A 22,733-nucleotide genomic window follows, 5' to 3' on the forward strand; every position below is an offset into this window, starting at 1 on the left:
GTGGGGCAGCATCCCCCCCTCACGAGTCATGGGTCTAGGGTGGGTGGACTTTGTGGGAGTTGATGAAAGTGAGAAGGTCGTTTCGAACTGTGATGCAGACTGGATAGGTATCTATCTATGCATATTCCGATGAGATTTTCTTTCGTTATCTGTGTTTAAAACCATGTTTGTCCCCAGTCAATGGACTATCATCTCAATCTTCATCATCTCATCCTTATCCCTGCCTCTCATCTATCTCGTTCGTTTAGGCAGATAGCCAGTCAACCTTCATCATGCCTCACGCCAGCACAACCACAGTGTCAACTGAGGACTCTATCTTGGTCGCTATCGACCGAGGCGGCACCTTTACCGACGTCTGGGCGTCTGTCGAGGGCAAGCCTGACTTTGTTTTCAAGCTTCTCTCTGTAGACCCTGATCACTACAAGGATGCTCCCACAGAAGGTCAGTTAGCGCCGCTCAGCTGTGCCTTGCCGGTCCCACTAACCCGCTCTCAGGTGTTCGAAGAGTGCTCTGCCACTATCTTGGACGAGAAATCCCCAAGTCAGAGCCTCTTCCCAAGAAGCCCATCCGCGCAATCCGCATGGGCACCACGGTTGCTACAAATGCCCTTCTGGAGCGCAAAGGAAGTCGACACGCCTTCTTGGTGACAAAGGGCCACAGAGACGTCCTGGAGATTGGCTCCCAGCAGCGTCCCAACATCTTTGCTCTCGATATCCGCAAGGCTGCCGTACTGTACGACATGGTAGTAGAAATCGACGAGCGCGTCACTCTCGAGCACTACGATGAGGAGGCTGACCGCGTGAACGGCGTCCGTAAAGTCATCCAAGGCGAAGTTGTCGAGGGCGTTGGTGGCGAGCTGATCCGGGTTCTGGAGAGCCTCAACGAGGACATGACAAAGGCATCGCTCCAAAAACTCCGGGATGAAGGCTACACCACTGTTGCGGTGTGTCTGGCCCATTCCTTCCTCTTCCCCGACCATGAGCGGAGAATCGAGGCCTTGGCAAAAGAGATGGGCTTTGACCACGTTTCCCTGTCGTCTGCTGTTGGTGCCAACATGGTCAAGATGGTGTCTCGCGCCGGCACGGCCTCTGCGGATGCCTACCTCACACCCGAGACCAACAAGTACATTGCCGGTTTCGCAGCCGGCTTTGAAGACGGTAACCTTGAAGGGCTGCGCTGCGAGTTCATGCAGAGCGACGGTGGTCTGGTGAACTACAAGTCATTCAGTGGTATGAAGGGCATCCTTAGTGGACCTGCAGGTAAGTTGCCCCGTGTCCCTGACGTTGCAGACCATTGAGGCTTATTGATCATGCTAGGCGGTCTTGTCGGCTTTGCTCGTACATCCTACGATGGTGAAACACCCGTCGTTGGCTTCGACATGGGAGGAACCTCTACGGACGTGAGCCGCTTCGGAGGCACCTTTGACCACGTCTTCGAAACCACCACCGCCGGAGTCACCATCCAAAGTCCCCAGCTGGACATCAACACAGTCGCAGCCGGCGGCGGCAGCATCCTCTTCTGGGAGAACGGCCTCTTTAGGGTCGGGCCCGAGAGTGCTGGTGCCCATCCCGGCCCAGCAGCGTACCGAAAGGGAGGCCCCCTCACCATCACCGACGCCAACCTACTTCTGGGTCGTCTACTGCCGGAGTACTTTCCCAAGATCTTTGGGCCCAACGAGAACCAGGGACTCGACGTAGATATCGTGCGACAAAAGTTTGAGCAGTTGGCCAACGACATTCGAAGGGACACTGGTCGGGATGTGACACCTGAAGAGGTCGCCGTTGGCTTCATCGAGGTTGCCAATGAGACCATGTGCAGGCCGATTCGCTCTCTGACAGAAGCACGAGGTTTCGAGATCGATTCGCATAATCTCGCCGTGTTTGGTGGAGCGGGAGGTCAGCATGCCTGTGAGATCGCAGAAAACCTCGGTATCTCCAAGGTTGTGATGCACAAGTATTCCAGTCTTCTGTCGGCATATGGTGAGTCTCTCTTTCTTTTTAGTATTCAATAAGTCGCGGAGATGTTTCCAAGATATCTAACATCACCTAGGCATGGCCCTTGCCGAGGTCGTTCAAGAAGCCCAGGAGCCATGCAACGAGGTTCTCACAGCCGAAAGCCTGCCCAAGATTAGAGCCCGCCACGAGCATTTGCGAAAGTTTGGCACAGACGCCCTCATTCAGCAAGGAGTCGACCAGGCAGCTATCAGGCACGACGTCTATCTCAACCTCCGCTACCGTGGCAGCGACACTACCCTGATGATCCTTGAGCCCGCCGATGGAGACTGGAAGAGGGAGTTTATCGCTGAGCATCTGAGGGAATTCTCCTTTGTTCTCCCGGCTGACAGAGAGGTGCTGGTCGATGACATCCGCGTCCGGGCTATTGGTGTTAGTACCGAGAGCACCAAGGATAACGAGGCTCTTGAGCAAGAGCTGAAAGGAGAGAGCTTTACGCCCATCAACGCAGACAAGCTTGCAGCAGAGACGGTAGGTGTATCGCTCCTCCATTTAGACACACTGGCTAACACACCTCAGCGACCCATGTATTTCAAGCACGGCGGCTTCCACCAGGCCAGCGTTCTGCTGCTCAAGGACCTGTCCCCCGGCAACCTGGTCTCTGGACCCGCCGTGATAATCGATGACACGGCGACTGTCGTGGTAGCTCCCAAGTGCAAGGCCCGAGTTCTCTCAAGTCATATCATCATTGATGTCGAGGCCCAGAACCCCTCAAAGGCTGATGCCCTGACCGTTGACCCAGTTCAACTCTCCGTGTTTGGCCATCGATTCATGAGCATTGCGGAGCAGATGGGCCGCTCGCTGCAGAAGACCTCTGTCTCTCTCAACATTAAGGAGAGACTGGACTTTGCTTGTGCTATCTTTGGCCCTACCGGTGACTTGGTAGCTAACGCACCCCACGTCCCCGTCTTCTTAGGTAGCATGAGCTATGCGGTGAAGGGTCAGATCGAGCAGGTTGGTGACAAGATGCAGCCTGGTGATGTCTTTGTAACGAACCATCCCGGTAAGAGAAAGAACCTTCTTTGTTCAAAATCGCAGAGCCGTGGCTAACAGTTTGCAGTGAGCGGAGGAACACATCTGCCCGACTTGACGGTCGTCACTCCGGTGTTCGACCAGGCTGGCAAAGAGATCCTCTTCTTCCTTGCCTCTCGTGGCCACCACACTGATATCGGTGGCTCTGAGGGAACGTCCATGCCGCCCAACTCCACGGAACTGTGGCAGGAGGGTGTCGCAATCCACACATTCACCATGATCCGTGGCGGCCAGTTCGACCATGAGGGTATCGCCAAGATCTTTGCCGAGCCAGGAACCCGACCTGGATGCAACAGCACACAACGATTGAGTGATAACATCACTGACCTCCAGTCCTTTGCCGCCGCAAACAACAAAGGCGCCAAACTTCTCAACAGGCTGATGGATCAGTACGGGCAGAAGACGGTGCAGTTCTACATGGACGCCATCCAGTCCAACGCTGAGATTGCCATTCGAGGATTCCTCAAGAAGGTCCGCACGCAGTACCCCGGAGGCAAGCTCAGTGCCGTCGGCTATATGGACAACAGTTCCCGGATCTGCCTCCAAGTTCAGATCCGAGAGGATGGAAGCGCCACCTTTGACTTTACTGGCACCACTCCCGAGCTCCACGGAAACATGAACGCGCCCAGGGCCCTCACATACTCGGGCGTTATTTTCTGCCTTCGAACTATGATTGGGGCTGATATCCCGTTGAACCAGGGATGCTTAACGCCTATCGATATCATCATCCCCGAAGGCTGCTTCTTGAATCCTTCTGGAGCTGCGGCTGTATGCGCCGGCAACACGCATACTTCGCAACGCATCTGTGACACGATCCTTCACGCCTTCGAGGCCGCTGCTGCGTCTCAGGGATGCATGAACTGCGTTGGCTTCTTCGGCGGCGAGTCCCTCGACGAGGCTGGCCGCACCAAGGGCTTCCGGTATGCCTTTGGCGAGACTATCTGCGGTGGTGCAGGTGCTGGACCAACCTGGCACGGCGCGAGTGCCGTGCACACTCACATGACTAACACGCGCATCACCGACGCAGAGCTTGTCGAGAAGCGGTACCCAGTCCTCATGAGGGAGTTTAGTATCCGAAAGGGAAGTGGCGGCAAGGGCACGTTCAATGGCGGCGACGGAACCCGGAGAGTGTACGAGGCTCTGGCGCCGCTTAGCTTCAGCGTCATCACTGAGCGGAGGACAACGAGGCCTTATGGTCTCCGCGGCGGTGATCCTGGCGCGTTCGGATCGAACACCTGGAACCGCAAGCTTGAGGATGGATCGTTTAGGGCGGTGAACCTTGGACAGAGGAACATGGTGAGGATGAAGGCTGGTGATCAGTTGGTTATTGAAAGCCCTTCGGGAGGTGGCTATGGTCCTGTAAGTGACAAGGTGAATGGGAAAAAGGCATCTAATGGAGATGATGGATATAGCAAGGTTGCTGGGGTTAACGAGCATGCTAACTGGGCGGCTGATGGATTTTAATTCATAGAAAATATGCAAAGAAATAGTTGTATCATACTGGAGAAGTTGCTAATGGCAGCTCGTTGATAAAGACCGGAAACTCTATTTAATGCCCGAGTTGAACATTAAATTTGCAACGACCTTTACTGACGGCTTGCAAGTGTGACAATGGTGCGTTTCCTAAAGGGCAAACCAGTAATACCAGGTTCATGTTAGTAGAGTGCTAAGCATAGTCGAAGTAGGCAAGGCATAGTTATATCTAGTAATATATTTGACAGAGAGTTAATTTCTAGCAGCTTTCTTCCGCTTTTTATAATGCACCATACAAATCCAACCACCCAATAAGATAAAAAACACACCGATAATGGGCAGACCAATTAGTAAAACTTGCCCATCTCATCAGCCAATGGACCATCATCGTCAGTCGAGCGTTCATCAAATTTACCATCGGGAATATCCTGACCAGGCGCCCACGTTGGAACCTCCATGTTGCTAGCCAGGGAAAGCAGCTTTGGCGTCAGTGTTGATGTGTCGGATGCATGCCAGGATATACTCCAGGCCTCGTGCAACATAAGAGTTCGACTCGTGCTCATGCTGGAGCCTGACTTCGTATTGCTCGTCGTGGCGTGTTCATCGGTATTCTGCACCCGGCGTCCACAACGGTGTGTGCTAATGCCTGCAGAGGCAACGAACTCGGTCGTCGTTGTTCAATCGCGTATAGCTACTAAGGTAGACATCTCGGTTAGCGTATTTGCTTTCCTCAGGCAAAGAACATCTCAAGGATAAGTGGAAGCAGACCTGTTACAGCAGAAGGCTGTGGAAGGCCCCTCGACTCCATCCTCACCCACATTGTAGTAGGTCCAGCCGCTGGGACATACAGCTGGGTTGAATTGCTACCGGCTCTCAGGCACGACATCCTCCCAGCCAGATGGTTAACATGATGGCACGGCTTTTGACAACAAAACTGGCACCGTAGATATGTCGCCCTCAGTCGAGAGTATGCCAGTGCGCTCCCAATGTGAATCGCATCCACGCGGTTGCTTAAATGGCGTGATGAGGGCGAGAAGCTGCGTGGCCGTGGCCGTGTCTATAGCTGTCCCGGATGAAGAGAGAATAGTGTCGCTAGTGTCGGTGCTGAAAGACATGATGGAGCGCGATTGCTCCTGGGGCCCTGATCCAACAAATCACTAGAAGTAGGCAGGCTTACATCTTGGGTCACGCTCCAATTTATAACCCCCTGCGCCCAACAAGGGCCCCTGTCTAGAGTGGAGGCGTTGGGGATCCCCCCGACTCAACCCCCTGCCTGTGGAGCACCAGCTGGGCCCTTAACATTAGCCAGGTCAGGCATAGACAAACGTCCAACGGCAATGATCGATCATATGGACGTGGATAAGATGGTTCCAAGTCTAGTGAGCCAATACCACTGGCACACCATGGTCTTGCGCGTGCCGCACGACTGGTGACGTAGAAAGAAAAACATAATTTAATCGTGTACAAGTGGATGAGCATGATGCTCTAGGTCACGGCGTTTTATCGCATTGGGCCATAATGGTGTCGGTGTTCTAGAGACGTATCACGATAATCCACAGCAAGGTGTGAACTTGATGCCCCCTGGTCCAACTAAAGTGTTCATTTGCTCAATCATCACCTATATATTCTACGTTACTTTGTACAACTATATACTTCAAGATCTCGATGCAATCCAGATGCAGGTCGGCTGGTGGGTTGTCGATAGTACCGTTCGCGTAGAAGATTCTGTTCCACTGTGGACGCTACTCGCCACTGGCGAGCCTCTGGCTCTTGGTTTCCTTTGGAAGCAACGAAGGTCTCTTGTCGGGGTTGACACCACAGTTCTCGCCCATAATCTGTTCTTTATTATAGTTGCAGCCCGGCCCTTGATGGGTTAACTGAGCCCGAAGATCCCCATGTAGATGGCGGGACTGCAAGACGATGGCATCGCCAGGATTGTCGGAGGTGAAACCGTTGATCACGTCAATGACTTCGTCTTGGATCTCGCCTGTGCTACTGTGCCAGATGCTCCTTAACTCTGACATGTGCGATACCCAGAATGAACAATATAGCGATCTTGACTAAGATATCCTAAGGGAGAAGCTCCGCCTCTCGCAGCCGATCAAATGCCACCATATAGCCCTCACCAGGCTTTAGAATCTCCTGGAACCCAATCTCACGGGATGCACCTAAATCATAGTCAATCCGGACCGAGAGCGTCAGGACCATCTGGAGAATATCCCATTGCATGTCCTCCAGAGCATTCTTCCTGAGACCCTGCTCTTGGATCCAATCCGGCCAAGACTCCTTTTGGGCCATCAACCATTCAATGCCATATATCTCCCCCTCTTTATGTGCCAGGGGACCAACTCCCTTGAGGCCAAAGTATTCACATAGCACCGGCCACGTTAGCTCCCACGACACCGGATCGCCATCTCCGACGTTGAAAGACCTTCCGCTACTCTTATCAGTGTGCAAAGAGACGTGGATGTGGAAGTGGGCAACTAGGTCTTGGGCGGATTCGGTGCGGAGCGCTGTCCAGGAGTCGGGGGTCCCGGGGAACACACATTCGGCCCCGGCGCCTTTCATAGAGCGGTAGTAGGAGAGGAATAGGCCAAGGGACTGTGCGACATTCATCGCATTATGGTGGGGGACAAAGCCTGGCTATTAAGAGAAGTCAGCCTAGATAGGGAGAAATGGGGCACCGAAGATAGACAAAAGGAGAATTCAATGAAAGACGTCAGAAATACGCACCAGATATGAAGGCCTGATCTCAGACCACCCCCAAGACTTGTTTGCAGCGTGTCTGGCTACGACGTCGTATTGCGCGTAGTAGAAGATATCCGAGGCGTACGGCTCCGGCATGCGAGGGAGATCTTCTTTCCAAGGTGCGGGCGGCCATCCAAACCCGACAGTTCCGTATCCCTGTAGAAGTTAGAGACAGGCCATTAGATCGAAATGGTGTGCTTGCCTTTCCACCGGTTTGCAACACGAAGAACTCCATCATCGGGCATAGTTCGTTGAGCGCGATGAGAGCATTGTCAACAATCGTTGCGTTCACTTTAACAACGTCCTTGGGGTTGCCACCGTGGCCGGTGTATGCTATCAACTATTAGATTGCGTATGGGAATGGATTCGGAGATCTCCCGGTTCACTCACCAACAAAGTACACATGCGTTACATCGCCAATGCCTGGGAGGGATCCCAGTTTCTCCTTGGTCTGGCCCCCATGGGTGAGATCCAGCCCGTTATTTAGTTCCAGTCGCGGGTCATTGGGAAGGCGAGCTGCTTCCTTGGACAATGGGCGATGGCTCAAGCCGATGACACGAGAAAATGTCTCTGTTGATGGGAAAGAGAGACATTCACGCATCAGCGCCCAGCCGGACTAAGTTCAGGTATTAGCATGGCTTCTGCTTCATATTGACTGGACTTGACACACAATTCCAGAGGCCCCAAAAATAAGGGCTACCTTGTTGGTGTTTGAAGACATGGTAGTGATCGTGGAAGCAGAAGTTGGGACAGGCTTTGACAGGATGACTAGAGGATGGAAGTCGGTTTAGGGGGGGACTACTTACCCTCGTCTCGCTTTCGCTTTCGGCGGCCGGAGACAAAGGCCATGCCGAGTCTCCCCTTCAGCTTGCGGAGGTTGTCCAATTCCTCCCTTTAACGCCGCGCCAGCTGATACATTGCATGAATGTCCACTAGTGGCGAGACTAGAAAGATATCAAGGCGGGGTAACACATGATAAGAACCGGTTCAGGCGTCAAATAATGAGTTGTGTCCATACTGTACCGTCCATCCATCTTCGTTCACAGAACTGCTCACCAGTGCTTAACTCCTGAAACAAAACCGTAAGAGATGCACGGAATACGGGAGAACAAGGCCCTTGCTAACCCGATTTCTTTCCCAAGTCACTATCATCATGTCGGTCGACGATCTCCAAGGCAGGATTGTCCTTGCTTCCATCAGGGAGACCATTAATGCACCGGCAAACGAGATCTGGCCTTTCCTCTCTGCCATTGGTGCGGAGAGAATCCTTATTCCGGGCTGTACTCGGTCATCTATCCTCAAGGGCCACGGAAAAGATGCTGTGCGACGTGTCTACTTTGGCGATACCTTCTTCGACGAGAAAATCCTAGAGTGCGACTCCATGACATACAAGTTAACGTATGAAGTTGTCGAACCAAACTCAAGCCCGGCCACTGGTGTTTTGGCAGCTGCCCAACTCCACCCTTCGGAGTCCGATGGAACAACTATCATCACATGGGTATCGGGCGCAAACACTGTGCCATACGAGTATAAGGCTGTCCTTGAAGAGCAGGCGTTGGGCTTCTGCAAGGGGCAGGTGGAGTCCCTGCGGAGATTGACGACGTCGACGAAGTGAATCGTGGGGCCATCTGGGTGGTTAGCAGCCGTAAAGAGAGCGGAGTTTCTAGTAGAGGTTAGCACTCTACAGCGGAGAAGCAGAAGGGGGGTAAGCCGCCTTGTGCCTCCTGACTCGTTACTCACACTTCCCGACGGTCCGGGCAGCAACGCAACCACGAGGGGACAAATCAAGACATGAATTCACATTTCCTCATCATCTACCACGATCTCTGATACCTGATCTGAGTGCAAGTGAAAGCAATAGAACTCAACGATAATCTTTGGTCAACTCTATATATCAAGAGATACTTGAGACTCGTCTTCACGGCGAATACACACTACCTAGAATGCCAGAACATGCGGGAATGTCACTTGGTGTTGCATTTCAAATTCGAATCATGAGACATGAAAGTCTCCGAGTCGGTCCAATATCACACCGTACGGTGCTACTAAGGGGCACATCGACCAAAAATTAAGCCGTGCCAAGACGCGAGTATCCATGCGGTAAATCCAAAGCAGAGTATATATACACGGTAAAGGGATCGAACAAATCTTTTCATCTAAACGTACATACACACTCCTCCCAGTTTCCTTGATATTATTACACTCTGGATTACACATGTCTCTGAAGGAGATCCTCGAAAAGACGGCAGCGGGCTGGATCTCCGATCTGGAAAGTCGCTCGCTGGACAATGTTGTATCGAGATGGACCGACGATATCCATTATACGGTTCACCCAGATACAGAGGGGGTCTTTCCAATGACGAGAGAACAGTGAGTTGCGAGCAGAGTCCCCCAACGCTAAAAGAATGTGTGAATTACTGAACGATAATCCAGATTTCGAACATACGACAGGGCGGCAGGTTTCTTTAAGCTTTTAAAGAAACTCAAGATTACTATTAACGAGATGTTCGTGGACTTGGAGAAGAGGACGGTGACGTTGATGTGTAGCAGCGAGGGCGAAGTGGAAGCAGGGCCATATGGCACTGATTATGTCTTTGTGCTTACAATGACGGAGGATGGAAAGAAGATTAAGAAGTTGTCTGAGTGGCCAGACTTTCATAAGGTCCGAGAAGTACTTCCAAAGTCTATGGAGGGTTAAATAAGAGGCATCATGTCCATCACCCATGAAAATCATTGATTGAGCTCTTAATGGTTTTTGTCTAGAAGAGAATTTTTTTGCGCTAGCAGACTATGGGGCAGCTAATGGTTTATGGTTTTTTATCAATGATGCATTTCAGGTCAAGGCTAGCACCTAAAGCCAACATGTTCATAACCATGGACTAAGCGATGGGCCTGGTGTACACTTTGAAGAGGGAAAGAAGATATAATGACGCAAAAAGATTGCTAGTTGAAATCCTAATCTAAGTTCTATGTCAGTGTGAAAAGCTCGACTTCCCATGTGCTGTCTGTGGTGTCAATGTCCCAGCCACCTTAGACATGCGGCTAAGTCAACATCACACATTGGAATATGGGATATTAATTCCTTGGATAACAGATGGACCAATTATCCATGCGTATAACGACCAAAAGTCATAGCCCGAGGCTTAGCTGAGAATATCACACGGTGATTCCGTCTCTTACTAGCTTGATTACCCTACCCTACATCTAGCTGCAACGGGAGCGAGGGCCTGTTGTGTGGGTGACTGGAACATGGGGAGGTGGGTTGTCACCGCCCATGGCACGAGAAATTCAAATAGCAACAATAGTAATAGACGCACCTTGGATCTCTATGTAGCTGCATTGGATTGGGGCCGATATGTACCTAGTCACTATGGGTCTCATGGCTGGCTCATCATGACTGATGTTGAGATAACTTGGCTGGATGGCACTCGGTTCCATATCATCACAATAATTTGTTGAACGGGATTGCTTTGTCCTCGCTGAGTGTGTCGATCAAATTTAGCTGACCTTTGTTTCATATAATAATTTGGATCTCCTGATGATCAATGAAGTAAAAACAGAGACCACAATCGACCTTGGGATCCCTGACACTATGATTTCCATATGACTTATCTCGCGGAAGGTTGTGATAGCTTGGCCGAGATTATTGCGTCTATGGTTTTCACTAATGCTTTGCCCAAATGAGAAGATTAATAAAGGCTAAGTTACTAATTAAACTACCCAAGGTAAAAGCTTAAGTATAGAAACAATAGTAAGCTATGGTAAGCTATTCCACTTTGAACAATATCAGAATGTCATCTGCCTTCGTCGCAGCCGCCACATCTAGTGCAGTCCGATGTGCTGTGTCCTCCGCCAGTGCATCCAACCCCGTGCCCATTAAGAACTTGAACCTGCGTAGCCTTCCAGACTCAAAGTCCACCTCAACATGTCTATGGTCTTCACCCGCCACGATATGTAGTAAGGATCGTCCTTTGGCATCGACAACACCCCAGTCCACGCCATGCTGCTCCAACAGCGCCCACAGGATCGGCTCCCTTTCCACGGCGGCCTTTTTTTCGAGGCCACGCTGAACTTTCCACGCATCGCGGCCTCCTCTGAGCTCCCGAGACGAAGCATGACCGTCCTGGTCCTGGAGCCTGCGCTTGGGTAGCTTGACTTCTAAAGTGCCCTCGCGGAAGTAGTTAAACACGGGCGTCTCGCCCGCTTTGTTGCGCGCGTTGATGTCGGCGCCCTTGGATAGGAACAGGTCCATCATCTTCTTTGTGTATCCTTGCCAAGCTACAACCCCATCATCATCCACGACGAGACTCCAAGTTCCCTTGAAAAGTAGGTGAAGCGGCGTGTCACCATTCTTGGCCTGTGCGCAAACATCGGCACCTGCAGACACGAGCATCTCAACTTCTTCTCCAGAACCTCCCCGTTTACTAATGGCACAATGCAGAGGAGATCTGCCGTCCTTGTCAACCTGATGAAGAAGCTCTGGAGCGAGACTGACCAAACTCTCGAGGAAATCACGCTGAGGGTAGCTGGTTTGATGATGCCATCTATCCTTGGAGAGAAAAGACAGCAAGAGATGCAGGGCATTCCTACCCGAACTGTCCCTCATACGCACGCTAGCGCCTCTCTTGAGGAGAATCTGGGCTGCTTCCACATCGCCCATGGTTAGAGCGCTGTGAAACAACGAGACGCCAGCTGTGTCTTCAAGGTTGATATCCAGGCGTGGATGTTGAAGAATGACGTCAAGGTAGCGGCTCCGCTCGCCGTAGGTCGTTCTGGAATCTGACCCCTTTCTCTTCAGTATGCGATGTGCCACCGTTGTCCGTGGGTAGCGAGCATTTGGGTCAGCGTCGTGCTCGAGCAATATTTCAATCATGCGCATGCAAACTGCATCGTGGTTCTTGGCGTCTTGGTTATTGCGAGCCACTGCGCTGATCACAAGATCAAGAGGATATAGCTCGTCCTGGGTGTCTGGATCTCGCCTCCCACCACCCGCCTGCCGCCCGTCTGCCGACGTCCAGTGGGGTGTTTCGGCTCCGATCTTGCGAGTGTTTGGATCTGCCCCTGAGGCCAGAATCAGCTGGACCATGTCCACGTCCTTGGCAAGGATGGCGGCGGCCAGTGCGGAGTGGTCGACGACGGCCCCGTGCTGGAGAAGCATTGCGTAGACGGTTTTGTTCTTGGCAGCACGGGCGAGACAGGTCTTGCCTGCATTGTCCGCGCTTGTAGGGTCCGCACCAGCATGCAGCAGCATTTCGGTAGCCTTGCTGCTCCAGGAAGGCTTGTCCATATTCTTCAAACTCGCGTTCAGGGGTGTTAGCCCATGGCGGTTTCTAATCTCCAGGTTCACGCCTCGTTTGAGCATGTACGGAAGCGCCTGGTTCGTCTGCCACCAGTGATGATGACCGCCTCTAACCAGGGCATGGAGAGGAGTCTCCTGAGACTGGTCCGAAGGGTAATAGCCATCCGGCAATCTAGCATCCAAACTAAACCCTTTCTCTACCAGCAGCCGAATCACGGACATATTTGGCTCTTCGGCTTCGCAGGCAGAAAACAACAGCGACGGCATCTTGTGGTTTGTATCGCGTTTCTTGTCAAGATCCAAGACAACCTCTGGTGTGAGTAGGGCGTCAAGGAGCCGTGCAAGGCCTGCCCGGGCCAGCTCGGCTAGAATGCGGTGGAGCACTTCAGGTTTGGGCGAATGCTTCATGACGCAGACAGGGACGTCGTCGTTGCACCCTGTTCTGATCAAGAGATCAATTTGGCCAGCAAAGTCGCGACCTTTCATCATCTTGGCCAACTTCTCTGCCCTTCCATCCAAGCACGACTGCGCTTCAGCCGAACACTCCAGGGTTCTTTCAATACCCAAAGTCCTCCGAGCTCGTAGGAGACATTCCACAGTATAGCCATGCTGCCCATTTGTGGCTGAAGCAATGGCCTTATCAACCATATGCCAGCTCAGTGCAGTTGCGTCGACCATAACGAGCTCAAGTATTTCCTCAAGCCTCTCCATTTGGTAAGCGTCCCATCGCCTATTTTCCAGACCGAGCCGCTTTGTATCGTCGATGAGGATACCACCAGCATCAGACTCGTCCTTGTTGAAATGGTGACTGTTCCAGTTTTTCTGCTCCTCTTCGAAGTTGGCACAGCCATTCAGGGCTGAACCTTCGTACCTCTCCATGTCGACCACGGCACCGGCCTTGACAAGGAGCTCCACGGATTGACATCGACCTGAAGCACAGGCATAGAACAGCGGAGCTCGTCCTCGCTTGTCTTTGGCGTTGACTACTCTATGCAGCTCATCCGCGCTCATCTTCATCCTGAACCAGTCCAGAAGAAGCCCGATGGTGTTGCTCTGTCGGCATCGGGCTGCGAGATGGAAGACATTCAGGCCTTCATGCGTGGCCAGTGTAGCATCGGCACCGGCTTCCAGAAGCCTCCTTGTTTGATCCTCGGAGAAGGTCGACACAAGATGCAGCGGTGCAACCCCGTCGTGGTCCTCCCGGTTCACGTCTTCGTGGCTCTGCTGCAGCATGTACTCAAACAATGTCGTCTGGTCTTCTTTCTTGGAATAGTTGTTGTCTCGCAGAGCCCACTGATCGTACTCGCATAGGACATGCAGTGGCAGTCTTCCATAGTTGTTCGCTTTTCGTGGATCTACCCCCAAGGCCGTGATGTTGTGGAACAACTGAGTCGAGACCCTCCACGTAGCAAACCGCGGCACCCCCTCGTGCCAGATGGTATTGCCCTCGAGGTCAGTTTGCTGCGGATCAACCCCGTGCTCCGCCAGAAGCTGCAGAAGCTTTCCATTTGACCGACAGTGTCGTACCGCAGCATGCAGTAGTGTCCGTCCGCGCTGGTCCCTGACGTCGAAGCGCGCCCCTGTCTTTGCCATTAGCGCCATCAAGGCCTCCGCCTCCTGATCCGCCATGCTGAAGTTCTCAAAGGCATTAAAGAGCAGTGTGCGACCTTGATTGTCCACGGCGTTCACATCGGCCCTTGTCAGCTCCAGAAACGTCTCCAAGTCGGCATTCTCGAATTTGTAGTGCCCTTGATGGGAGCTTAGCTTGTGCAGTGCCGTCTGCCCGTCCACGTTGCGCAGATCTGGGTCCGCGCCGCCTTGGACCAGCCTCTCCAAGATGTGTCTGCCATCTGGCTTGCCGATTCCTCCCATCTGGGCGACGTAATGCAGGACACCATTGCCGTCATTGTCGGTGACGCCGACGTCGGCCCCAAGATCGAGCAGCTTGAAGACTTTGTCCAGTGTCGCCTTTCCATTGGATGGCGTCATGCTATCTGATAACGCATTGAGCAGGACCGTCTTGCCGCTGCGAGTCTTGGCATTAATATCCGTCTTGCTGAGAAGGACCTCCATTATATCAACACTGTATGCGACGTGGAGCGGTGTTTCCCCCTGTAGATTCATTGCGCTAGCGTCCGCTCCGGCGTCAAGAAGAAGCCACGCAACGAGGGGCTGCGTGTCTTGTGGAGCGGCGTGGTCTTGTTACGATCAACTTGGTTCACTGCAACGTGTAATTAGCCTTCTTAAGAACATCAGGAGAACGGAAGGTGTGTACTTACCGTTAGCACCGGCAGCGAGAACCAATCTAATGCACTCTTTGGTGGCATCATCTGAGGGGTTTCCCTGAAGGTAATGGTTGTAATGGTATGGTGCCGCGAGGGCGTGGAGCACATTATCTCCTTCTTTTGAAGTATTGCCAAAGCTGGTGTACCAGTCCTCGTTGTGAGGCACGTTGGGATCTGCACCAGCTTCCAGCAGCACAGATATCATCTTTGGGTCAAGCTGCATACACGCTGCAAACAGCGGCGTCTGGCCTCGGACGCAGTCATTAATGTCCATCAATCCAAGTTCGAGGATCGAGCGCACAACGTTTATGTTCTTGGAGCTGTTGATGACCCAGCCACAAGCCTCGGTCGCCGCCTCCTTAGTCTTGATGTGTGGGAGGAACAGCTTGGTTATCTCCTGACCGCACGTCCTGAAGGCTTTCTCTATCGGTGGGTAGGGATCTCTGCCGCCTATAGTCATATCGCACATATTCTCGTTTTCACCCAAGCTCTGCCAAGGGTCTGCACCAGCTTCAAGCAGATGCTCCACGACAGCAGGGTGTATCCGCATATGTCTGTAAGTAGACCCGAGTGCTAAGTGAAGTGGTGTAGCGCCTTCACTGTTGTAATGACCCAGCCTGGCTCCATGTTTGATGAGCAGACGAACAATGTCCTTGTCCCCATTGACCACTGCCTGATGCAACGGAGGCTCAGTATCTAGAGTTCCGCTGTACGTCGCCGCTTCTCCGTCGTTCCGGCTTAGCAGGCTCTCGACAACGCTCGTCAAGCCGAGTCGTATGGCAAAAAGCAATGCTTCTGTTTCCGGTCCCATACTCTGGCCTCGGGATGTTCCTTTCCAGCCATCCTGCCCTCCCAGTAAAGCGAGTCTTTCCACATAATTTGGAGTCGTCAGCACCGAGAGAATGCTCCTGTTTGCCTCTTCCTGAGGATACCCTAGCATATCAGCCGTTTTGGTATGCACGTGCCAGTTGTTCGTCGCGTAACTCGTAAAGGGAGGAAACTCTTGTTGCCTTACCAAGGCCGGCCCGAAGCCAAAGATGGGCTCCTCGACTTCCACGGTATCTAGGCAATCTGCTTGAAGATAGGACAGACAGACCAATGCGAGGAGATTATGCGTAGGCCCTAGCTCAAACACAGGGATATCTTGGTCGAGTGGCGATCGTGTGAGTCCAAGATACTCGGTCAAGGAGTGATGAACAACGCGAACTGTCTCATCTGGGAGCACCTCCAAGAGTGGCCCGCAACATGTTCGTATAAGGCTTTTGATAACACCAGCGTCTTGACCATACTGCGGCTGGGTCACTCTGACACAGTCAGATATCTCAAGAAGACGCAAGGGCCGAGTGGCATGCGTGACAAGCTGCAAGACGAGTATGAACAGTCCCTCTGGCAGTCCTGTGCGTCCCATGTGTTCCCGCAAGAGATTTCTGTACATGACTGACAGGTTGACGGGCATCCTGTCAAGAGACTTGAGGATTTCGGTTTCGGCTTCCAGCCCAGCCATTGTGTCCATAGCTAATGTCGCATAGAGAAACAATCCATCCGCTTTTTTGAGCACCTCGTTTATGATCGCATCGCGGCTTTCAATAGGCAGGGCAGAGCGGCCGAGTCTGTGGTGGAGATATGTAGAGATGTCGTAGTTAACTAGGTCCTTGCCCAGACGAATGTCGAGGAGCCTTAAATTTCGCATGATCCTCTCAATTGTCGCAATCGGCCGGCTAGTTATGACTAGTTTTAACCTCCCCGGATGGATATTGCCCAGCTGATCAAGGAACTGTAGGAATGGCTCCAAGGCACTTTGGTCCATCTCATCCAGAGCATCTACCACGCAGTAGGCCTTAGGGATACTTTTCAAGGCCAGCCGAAGAAGGTGCCACAGCTCAAGTGTCGACAGACTATCCACAGAGTTCACGCTAATGGGCTCGGAGGTCAGGTTCTTCAATGCGAGCTGCAACGGGGGAGAGGAGGGTAAAATCTGAGCAATCCAGTCGCGGAGGGCAGCTTCAGGGCGGTGGTTGGACTGAATTGTATGGCGGAAGAAGAAGTACAGCACGGGACACCCCTCGGAGGATAGATGATGTACTAGTCTTGCCGCGAGTACAGATTTGCCGGCGCCAGGCACACCTGCGGAAGGTTAGCTTTGACAGCCCTTGTTCCTGATATGTCACTGTCACACACCTCGAATCCATAGAATCCCATGGTCGCTACCGTCATGCCACTGTTGAAATATGGGTGAACTGAACAGCCACTGACTTGTGCCCTTCAGGTGCGAGCGGGCATGCTTCTCAAGCTCGCTGTCCTCGCCGGCGTACCCGGTAGGTTCAATCCAGGCTCCGAGTCGGGTCAGGGTGGCCTCGTCCTGAGGCAGAATGTTTGGCTCGTTGTAGTCAGCAATGGATAGTCGGTCGATGACGACGAAGTCGTTTAACTGCGTGTCTGGTTCGCTCAGGGACATGATGAGGTTTCCTTTGGCATTGATGACAAGGTTGGATAAGTCGAAGTTGACATCTTATGACATGACTCTGCTGCGCCGTGCGGAGTCTGACCTCCAGATTCCGGCAACAGCCTGCGCCCCGCCTAATTGGAGGCAAAGTGCTTGGCATTCTGGGCTTAGTCAGGGATGTGACAGCGTCACTCATGGCTGTTACTCTGCGACCTGTGGTGGACCAAGCCATAGAAACGTGTAAAATACAACCGGATGATCGCCATGGAAGTCAAGAGAACTCTTGTATGACGTTTGGCCTAATGGGGGAGTCAAAGGCCACCCTTTCACCGCAAAGCCTGCAGGTTTCGCCATTTCTGCAAAAGTCCGTAGTGCAAAAACATGCCTGGGAAGATGAATCATGCGCTCTGCGTCCGTCGTCAGACCAAGCTGAGCACTATGTACTAGACTTGAAGCTCTCCAAAACTAGGTTGCTGTACAAACTTTCGTAAATTCTAATAATACTACTAATCTTAAGTATTTTAGTTAACTACGTTACCGTCTAAAAATAAAGCCCAAGCGATGATGATCCAAAGACATGCCGACGGTGGAGATCATGGTGGCGAAAGCAGTAGGGTAGGCTGGGGCTTCGCTCTGAATAAAGACCTAAAGAATTTTTTTTATAATGAGAACCGCCATTTGCTTCCTTCATCCACCGCCTCCCCTACTTCTTGCTCCGCTTCCTCCTTTCGTGCTAACTTCTTGTTGAGCCATAGATACTGTGCATTAGAGCCAATCGCAAACACCACAGCGATGGACGCCAGAGTGAGAATGACGGTAAAACCCGTCCTATACAGCGGCGCATCGTGTGCCTGGAAGACCTGAGCACCTGCCAAACCAGCCGCGTTCGCAGTCATGATGAGTAGCGCCATGGTGATGGAGCGCTCTGCAGGACTACGGATGTTGACGGCAAGCCAGGAGCCGTTGAGAGGATGAGCTGCAGATCCCCACAGTGTGGTGCAAACGAGGATTCCGTACTTGAGATCACGATTCGTGCTTGTTACAAGCTGTCTGGTCGCGAGACAAAATGCGAAACTCAGTACAGCAGCAAGGAGAATAAGGCCACCTCGCCTCTGGGTCTTGTCGGCAATCCACCCAAACGACAGACTCAGCACAATAACGACCCAATTGCCAACGGAAGACAGTGCATTCGCTTGAAGACGATCATAGCCATAGCTTGCGATGATGGATGGTTGATATGTTCCAAGTGGCGAAATAATGGCGATGCAGCAGAAGGAGACGATAAGCTGCGGGTAGACAAACCATCGGGAGAAGGCTGCCTTGACATCAATCCACTTGACATATTTGTTCTTGGGGCCCTCAGTAGGATTGTCGATGACCACGCGATGGGTAAGAATATGGATCTCTCGTGATGTAAAGTATGAATGACGCAGAATATTTGACGGATATGCGGGAGAGTGAGGCATGAGAAGCGCGAAAACGATGCCGACAAGTATTGTGATGATGCCTTCAATCAAGAACATCCACTGCCAACCAGAGAGTCCTGCTGTGCCTCGCATCTGCAGGATACCGTAGGCAATGAGACCACTTGCTGCTGAAGCAATCATATTGCCAAGGAAGAATGCAGTGAAGCGTCTGCTCGTCTCATTACGCTTGTACCACTGTGTCAAAGTGTACAAGCCTGCAGGAATGAAGCCAGCTTCAAGAAGACCGAGCAACAGTCTGGTGACATAATAGACACCAACGCCTTTTCCCTTGATGAAGGCTTGAAAGGTAGCCACCAGACCCCAGCAAACGATCTGGCAGCTGATCCATTTCTGAGGACCGACACGATAGAGAATGAGGTTGCTGGGCAGCTCAAGTAGCACAATGCCCAGACTGAGGAGCTGGTTACCAATGTTGAACTGGAGTTGAGTGATGCCCACTTCTGCGAGGAAGAAGTCTGTTAGGGCGTTGCCGATGTTGCCACGATCGAGTTGCAAGACGAAGAAGCCGGCGATGAGCAAAGGCATGATGAGGAAATCAAGCTTGCGGACGACAGCCCGTTCTTCGACTTCCGACCAATCCTTTTGGGGCCGCTGTCCCGGGCCACTGGACTCTTTGTCCGGATCCGAACTGGATGCGCCCCAGTCATGCGTTGTGGGTGTAGGTAATTGCTTTTCGATCGACATGTTTGAGGACTTGAACAAAAGTAAAGAGTTGCTTCTGAATGAGAAAGGTTAATTCTTCTACAGCCAGACATTGCCTTAAATAGAGACCAATGCTTGGCGCTGGCATCTTGAACTTTCGCGATGAGGATCCGCAATGGCACAATGTTTAAACTTCCGGTCAATCGTGTCTCCATAACCTCAGCTTTCGCCATGTTAAACCAGTAGTTGACTCTGTTAATCTGTAAGAATCATCAAGCAGCGGAGGTCGTTGCCGTGCTGAAATACAATTCACCAATGAGGCCATGATCCGAGCGACAGCCCGGTCGTCCGGAATTCGATGGGCTTGTTATGGGTGTGGGTAGCTTGAATTTGTCTAACGTTTTTGAGATGTGAATCTTGCGTGCTCAAGAAGCGTTGAGCGAAGAACCAATGAGAGCAGGATCCGAGCCACACCGCAATCTGGGGGTTTGTGGGGGCTCTGTTGTGATGTGGAATTTCGCGGAGTTTGGCATCTCTAGCTGAGTTTTTAGCTCGTGAGAAATGACCTGAGAGTGGCTCGTCGGCTTCAGACGTAGCTTCCCGTGTCCGATGGTAGTCGATATAAAATGCAGCAATTGTCTCTGCGTACCTACCTTCTGGCGGTGCAATTCAGTTTCTTTTCGTCCGTCACAATCCTCGGATATCTCTTGCAATCATGCATGCTCCTAAGCAACCAAACTTCCTCATCATAGTCGCCGATGACCTTGGCTTCAGTGATATCAAGCCGTATGGCTCTGAGATTGACACTCCTGTCCTGGACCGTCTATCTAAAGATGGCATACGTATGACCAACTTCCATACTGCGCAGGCCTGCTCGCCTACACGGTCCATGCTGCTCTCTGGTACCGACAACCACATCGCTGGACTCGGTCAGATGGCTGAGTTTGCCGAGATGAGGAAGAAGCTCACTGGGAAGTACCCTGACTATGTTGACAAACCGGGCTACGAAGGTTATCTTAACTGGAAAGTTGCTGCTCTACCCGAGATTCTCTCTGACGCAGGCTACCTAACCATCATGTCTGGAAAGTGGCATTTGGGAATGACTCCTGACGTATCGCCGAGCGCAAGAGGGTTCAAGAAGAGCTTTGGCTTCTTGCCTGGCTGTGGCAACCATTTCAACTACGAACCGCAGTTTGATGCAAACGAAGATACGATGCTGTTGACCTCTGACGGCTTTTGGATGGAGAATGAAAAGCCTGTTGATAGAAAGAAGGACTTACCAAAGGACTTTTACTCAACCAATTTTTTCACGGATAAGTTGATCGACATGTTAGCCAGCAGAACCAAGGAAGAAAAAGACCAACCCTTCTTTTCTTACTTGGCTTACACGGCGCCACACTGGCCGATGCAGGCGCCACATGAAGTTGTGGAGAAGTATCGTAAGTTCCCAGCCTTTTGATATGGGCCTCTTTTCTGATGTATACAGGCGGCAAGTACGATAATGGGCCGGACAAACTCAGACTAGACCGGTTGGCCAGATTGAAAGCGCTAGGTCTTGTACCGTCTGACGTCGAAGCTGCTCCTCCTGTTGGTTTCGAAGCCGGAGTGAAGTGGGAAGATCTCACAGATCATGAGCGAGCTGTTTCTGCAAGGAAGATGGAAGTCTACGCCGCCATGGTTGATGTGCTCGATCAGAATATCGGGAGGGTGGTCGATACACTTGAAGCATCGGGCGAACTAGATAACACTTTTATCTTGTTCATGTCAGACAACGGCGCAGAGGGATCTACGTTGGAAGCAGCGCCTGTCCGTCCCCCCTCCCCATTTGATGCCTTGACGCTCATACTGACTGAGAAGCTTAGCTCTTGTCATCATTCAAAACACTGGGCGAACTGATTGATGCATACTATGACAACAGTCTCGAGAATATTGGTAGACACGACTCGTATGTTTGGTACGGCTCACGGTGGGCATGCGCCGCCACTGCCCCTTCTCGCGGGTTCAAGGGATGGTCAACGGAGGGTGGGATTCGCTGCCCTTGCCTCATTCGCTTTCCGCCAATTTCAGAGGCTTCCGAGACTATTTCTCATTCATTCACAACTGTCATGGATATTCTACCCACAATCCTCGATCTTGCACAGGTGCAGCACCCAGGAACCTGTTTCAGGGGCCGAGAAGTTGTCATTCCTCGAGGAAAGTCCTGGGTGAACCATCTTTCGTCTCCTACAGGACATCCTACCGTCCACGAAGATGCGAATCACATCCATGGCTGGGAATTATTTGGCAATCGCGCTATCCGTAAAGCAAACTGGAAAGCAGTGTTACTGGCGAAGCAGGGTGGAGATAGTTGGGAGCTGTTTGATGTAGACAACGATCCGGCTGAGCAACATGATCTGGCGAGGAAACACCCCGAGATCTTGGAGGAGATGCTGGTACATTGGGCGACGTATGTTGCTGAGACGGGCTTAGTGGAAGATGCGTTTTGAGGAATTGCGCAATTAAGGCCCACAATGGCGCACGGTATTGTACGCCTTATTATCATCACTCCGCCGGCGATTGTGGTAGCAGTGAATTGTCAGCTTCGTTCCAACACCTTCACAATGACTTATAAAAAGACACGGACTGGCTGTCTAGAATGCAAAGCCAGGAAAGTAAAGGTAATGACTTTTAGACCAAGTGAAGTGAATAAGAGCTTACAGCTACGATAGTGTGACGAAGCGGTTCCATGCTCGGCTTGTGTTCGACGTAGCTCAATATGTAGCCTCAAAGCTCAAGGAACATCACCTCGTAGGAGGACGCAGTCCCCACGCGACACGACTTCGGCACAGATCGTGTCCTTCACACATCTCCAACGAATTACGCCATTGCCTGCAGATGGCTTGACTGCACAGGATAGGGAGCTGCTAGACCATTGGCACAAAGTTGCCTTCAAGGCTATTGTCCACCAACGAGGGTCAGAAGATCTTTGGAAATATGAAGTCACACACCTCGCTTTCGATCATCCAGTCATTTTGAATCTGGCGCTAGCTATATCGTCGTTCGAACAAGCGCATACAGCACATCGATCACCAACGGACACGCCATCACTTCGCCGGCGACGGGACATTCACGCTTCCCTCGGCTTCAAGTATTCACAAAACGCTGTGGGTATGATGAGGGATGCAGTGGCAAAAGCAAACCGCGAAAACGGGGCTGTTTGTCATCTTGCCTCAGTTCTCATGATGGTTAGCTCTTATGCTGAGGGCTCCTTGAAAGAGCTTTTACGGAAAGGGAATGATCCTCCATCGATGTTGAACGACTTACTCGTCAACT

The 22,733-nt window shown here is 51.9% G+C and overlaps 7 protein-coding genes across 7 annotated transcripts; 4 read left to right on the plus strand and 3 right to left on the minus strand.

Moving 5' to 3' along the window:
• Window positions 1-272: 272 nt before the first annotated feature.
• On the plus strand, window positions 273-4,579 carry NECHADRAFT_73247 (uncharacterized protein; the record flags this gene model as incomplete). The annotated part of the gene is made up of 6 exons (XM_003039608.1): window positions 273-441; window positions 495-1,259; window positions 1,317-1,979; window positions 2,050-2,483; window positions 2,532-3,015; window positions 3,073-4,579. 6 exons carry the CDS (start codon window positions 273-275, stop codon window positions 4,506-4,508), a joined length of 3,951 nt encoding a protein of 1,316 aa, XP_003039654.1. The 3' UTR covers window positions 4,509-4,579.
• Window positions 4,580-6,587: 2,008 nt separating this feature from the next.
• NECHADRAFT_55837 (uncharacterized protein) lies at window positions 6,588-7,986 on the minus strand (the record flags this gene model as incomplete). The annotated part of the gene is made up of 5 exons (XM_003039619.1): window positions 6,588-7,156; window positions 7,247-7,421; window positions 7,489-7,569; window positions 7,660-7,881; window positions 7,936-7,986. The coding sequence occupies 5 exons, from the start codon at window positions 7,984-7,986 to the stop codon at window positions 6,588-6,590; spliced, it is 1,098 nt and encodes a 365-aa protein (XP_003039665.1).
• A 432-nt stretch (window positions 7,987-8,418) lies between these two features.
• NECHADRAFT_89014 (uncharacterized protein) lies at window positions 8,419-8,880 on the plus strand (the record flags this gene model as incomplete). The annotated part of the gene is made up of 1 exon (XM_003039609.1): window positions 8,419-8,880. One exon carries the CDS (start codon window positions 8,419-8,421, stop codon window positions 8,878-8,880), a length of 462 nt encoding a protein of 153 aa, XP_003039655.1.
• Window positions 8,881-9,480: 600 nt separating this feature from the next.
• NECHADRAFT_89015 (uncharacterized protein) lies at window positions 9,481-9,963 on the plus strand (the record flags this gene model as incomplete). The annotated part of the gene is made up of 2 exons (XM_003039610.1): window positions 9,481-9,635; window positions 9,699-9,963. 2 exons carry the CDS (start codon window positions 9,481-9,483, stop codon window positions 9,961-9,963), a joined length of 420 nt encoding a protein of 139 aa, XP_003039656.1.
• A 1,068-nt stretch (window positions 9,964-11,031) lies between these two features.
• On the minus strand, window positions 11,032-17,304 carry NECHADRAFT_89016 (uncharacterized protein; the record flags this gene model as incomplete). Its single annotated transcript, XM_003039620.1, has 3 exons — window positions 11,032-14,762; window positions 14,844-16,973; window positions 17,028-17,304. The coding sequence occupies 3 exons, from the start codon at window positions 17,302-17,304 to the stop codon at window positions 11,032-11,034; spliced, it is 6,138 nt and encodes a 2,045-aa protein (XP_003039666.1).
• A 691-nt stretch (window positions 17,305-17,995) lies between these two features.
• On the minus strand, window positions 17,996-19,426 carry NECHADRAFT_98276 (uncharacterized protein; the record flags this gene model as incomplete). Its single annotated transcript, XM_003039621.1, has 3 exons — window positions 17,996-18,025; window positions 18,078-19,358; window positions 19,409-19,426. 3 exons carry the CDS (start codon window positions 19,424-19,426, stop codon window positions 17,996-17,998), a joined length of 1,329 nt encoding a protein of 442 aa, XP_003039667.1.
• Window positions 19,427-20,136: 710 nt separating this feature from the next.
• NECHADRAFT_55814 (uncharacterized protein) lies at window positions 20,137-21,907 on the plus strand (the record flags this gene model as incomplete). Its single annotated transcript, XM_003039611.1, has 3 exons — window positions 20,137-20,860; window positions 20,908-21,227; window positions 21,284-21,907. 3 exons carry the CDS (start codon window positions 20,137-20,139, stop codon window positions 21,905-21,907), a joined length of 1,668 nt encoding a protein of 555 aa, XP_003039657.1.
• Window positions 21,908-22,733: the final 826 nt, after the last annotated feature.

The sequence above is a fragment of the Fusarium vanettenii genome (assembly GCF_000151355.1).
Source record: "Fusarium vanettenii 77-13-4 unplaced genomic scaffold NECHAsca_86_unmapped, whole genome shotgun sequence".
NCBI classification, from domain to species: domain Eukaryota; kingdom Fungi; phylum Ascomycota; class Sordariomycetes; order Hypocreales; family Nectriaceae; genus Fusarium; species Fusarium vanettenii.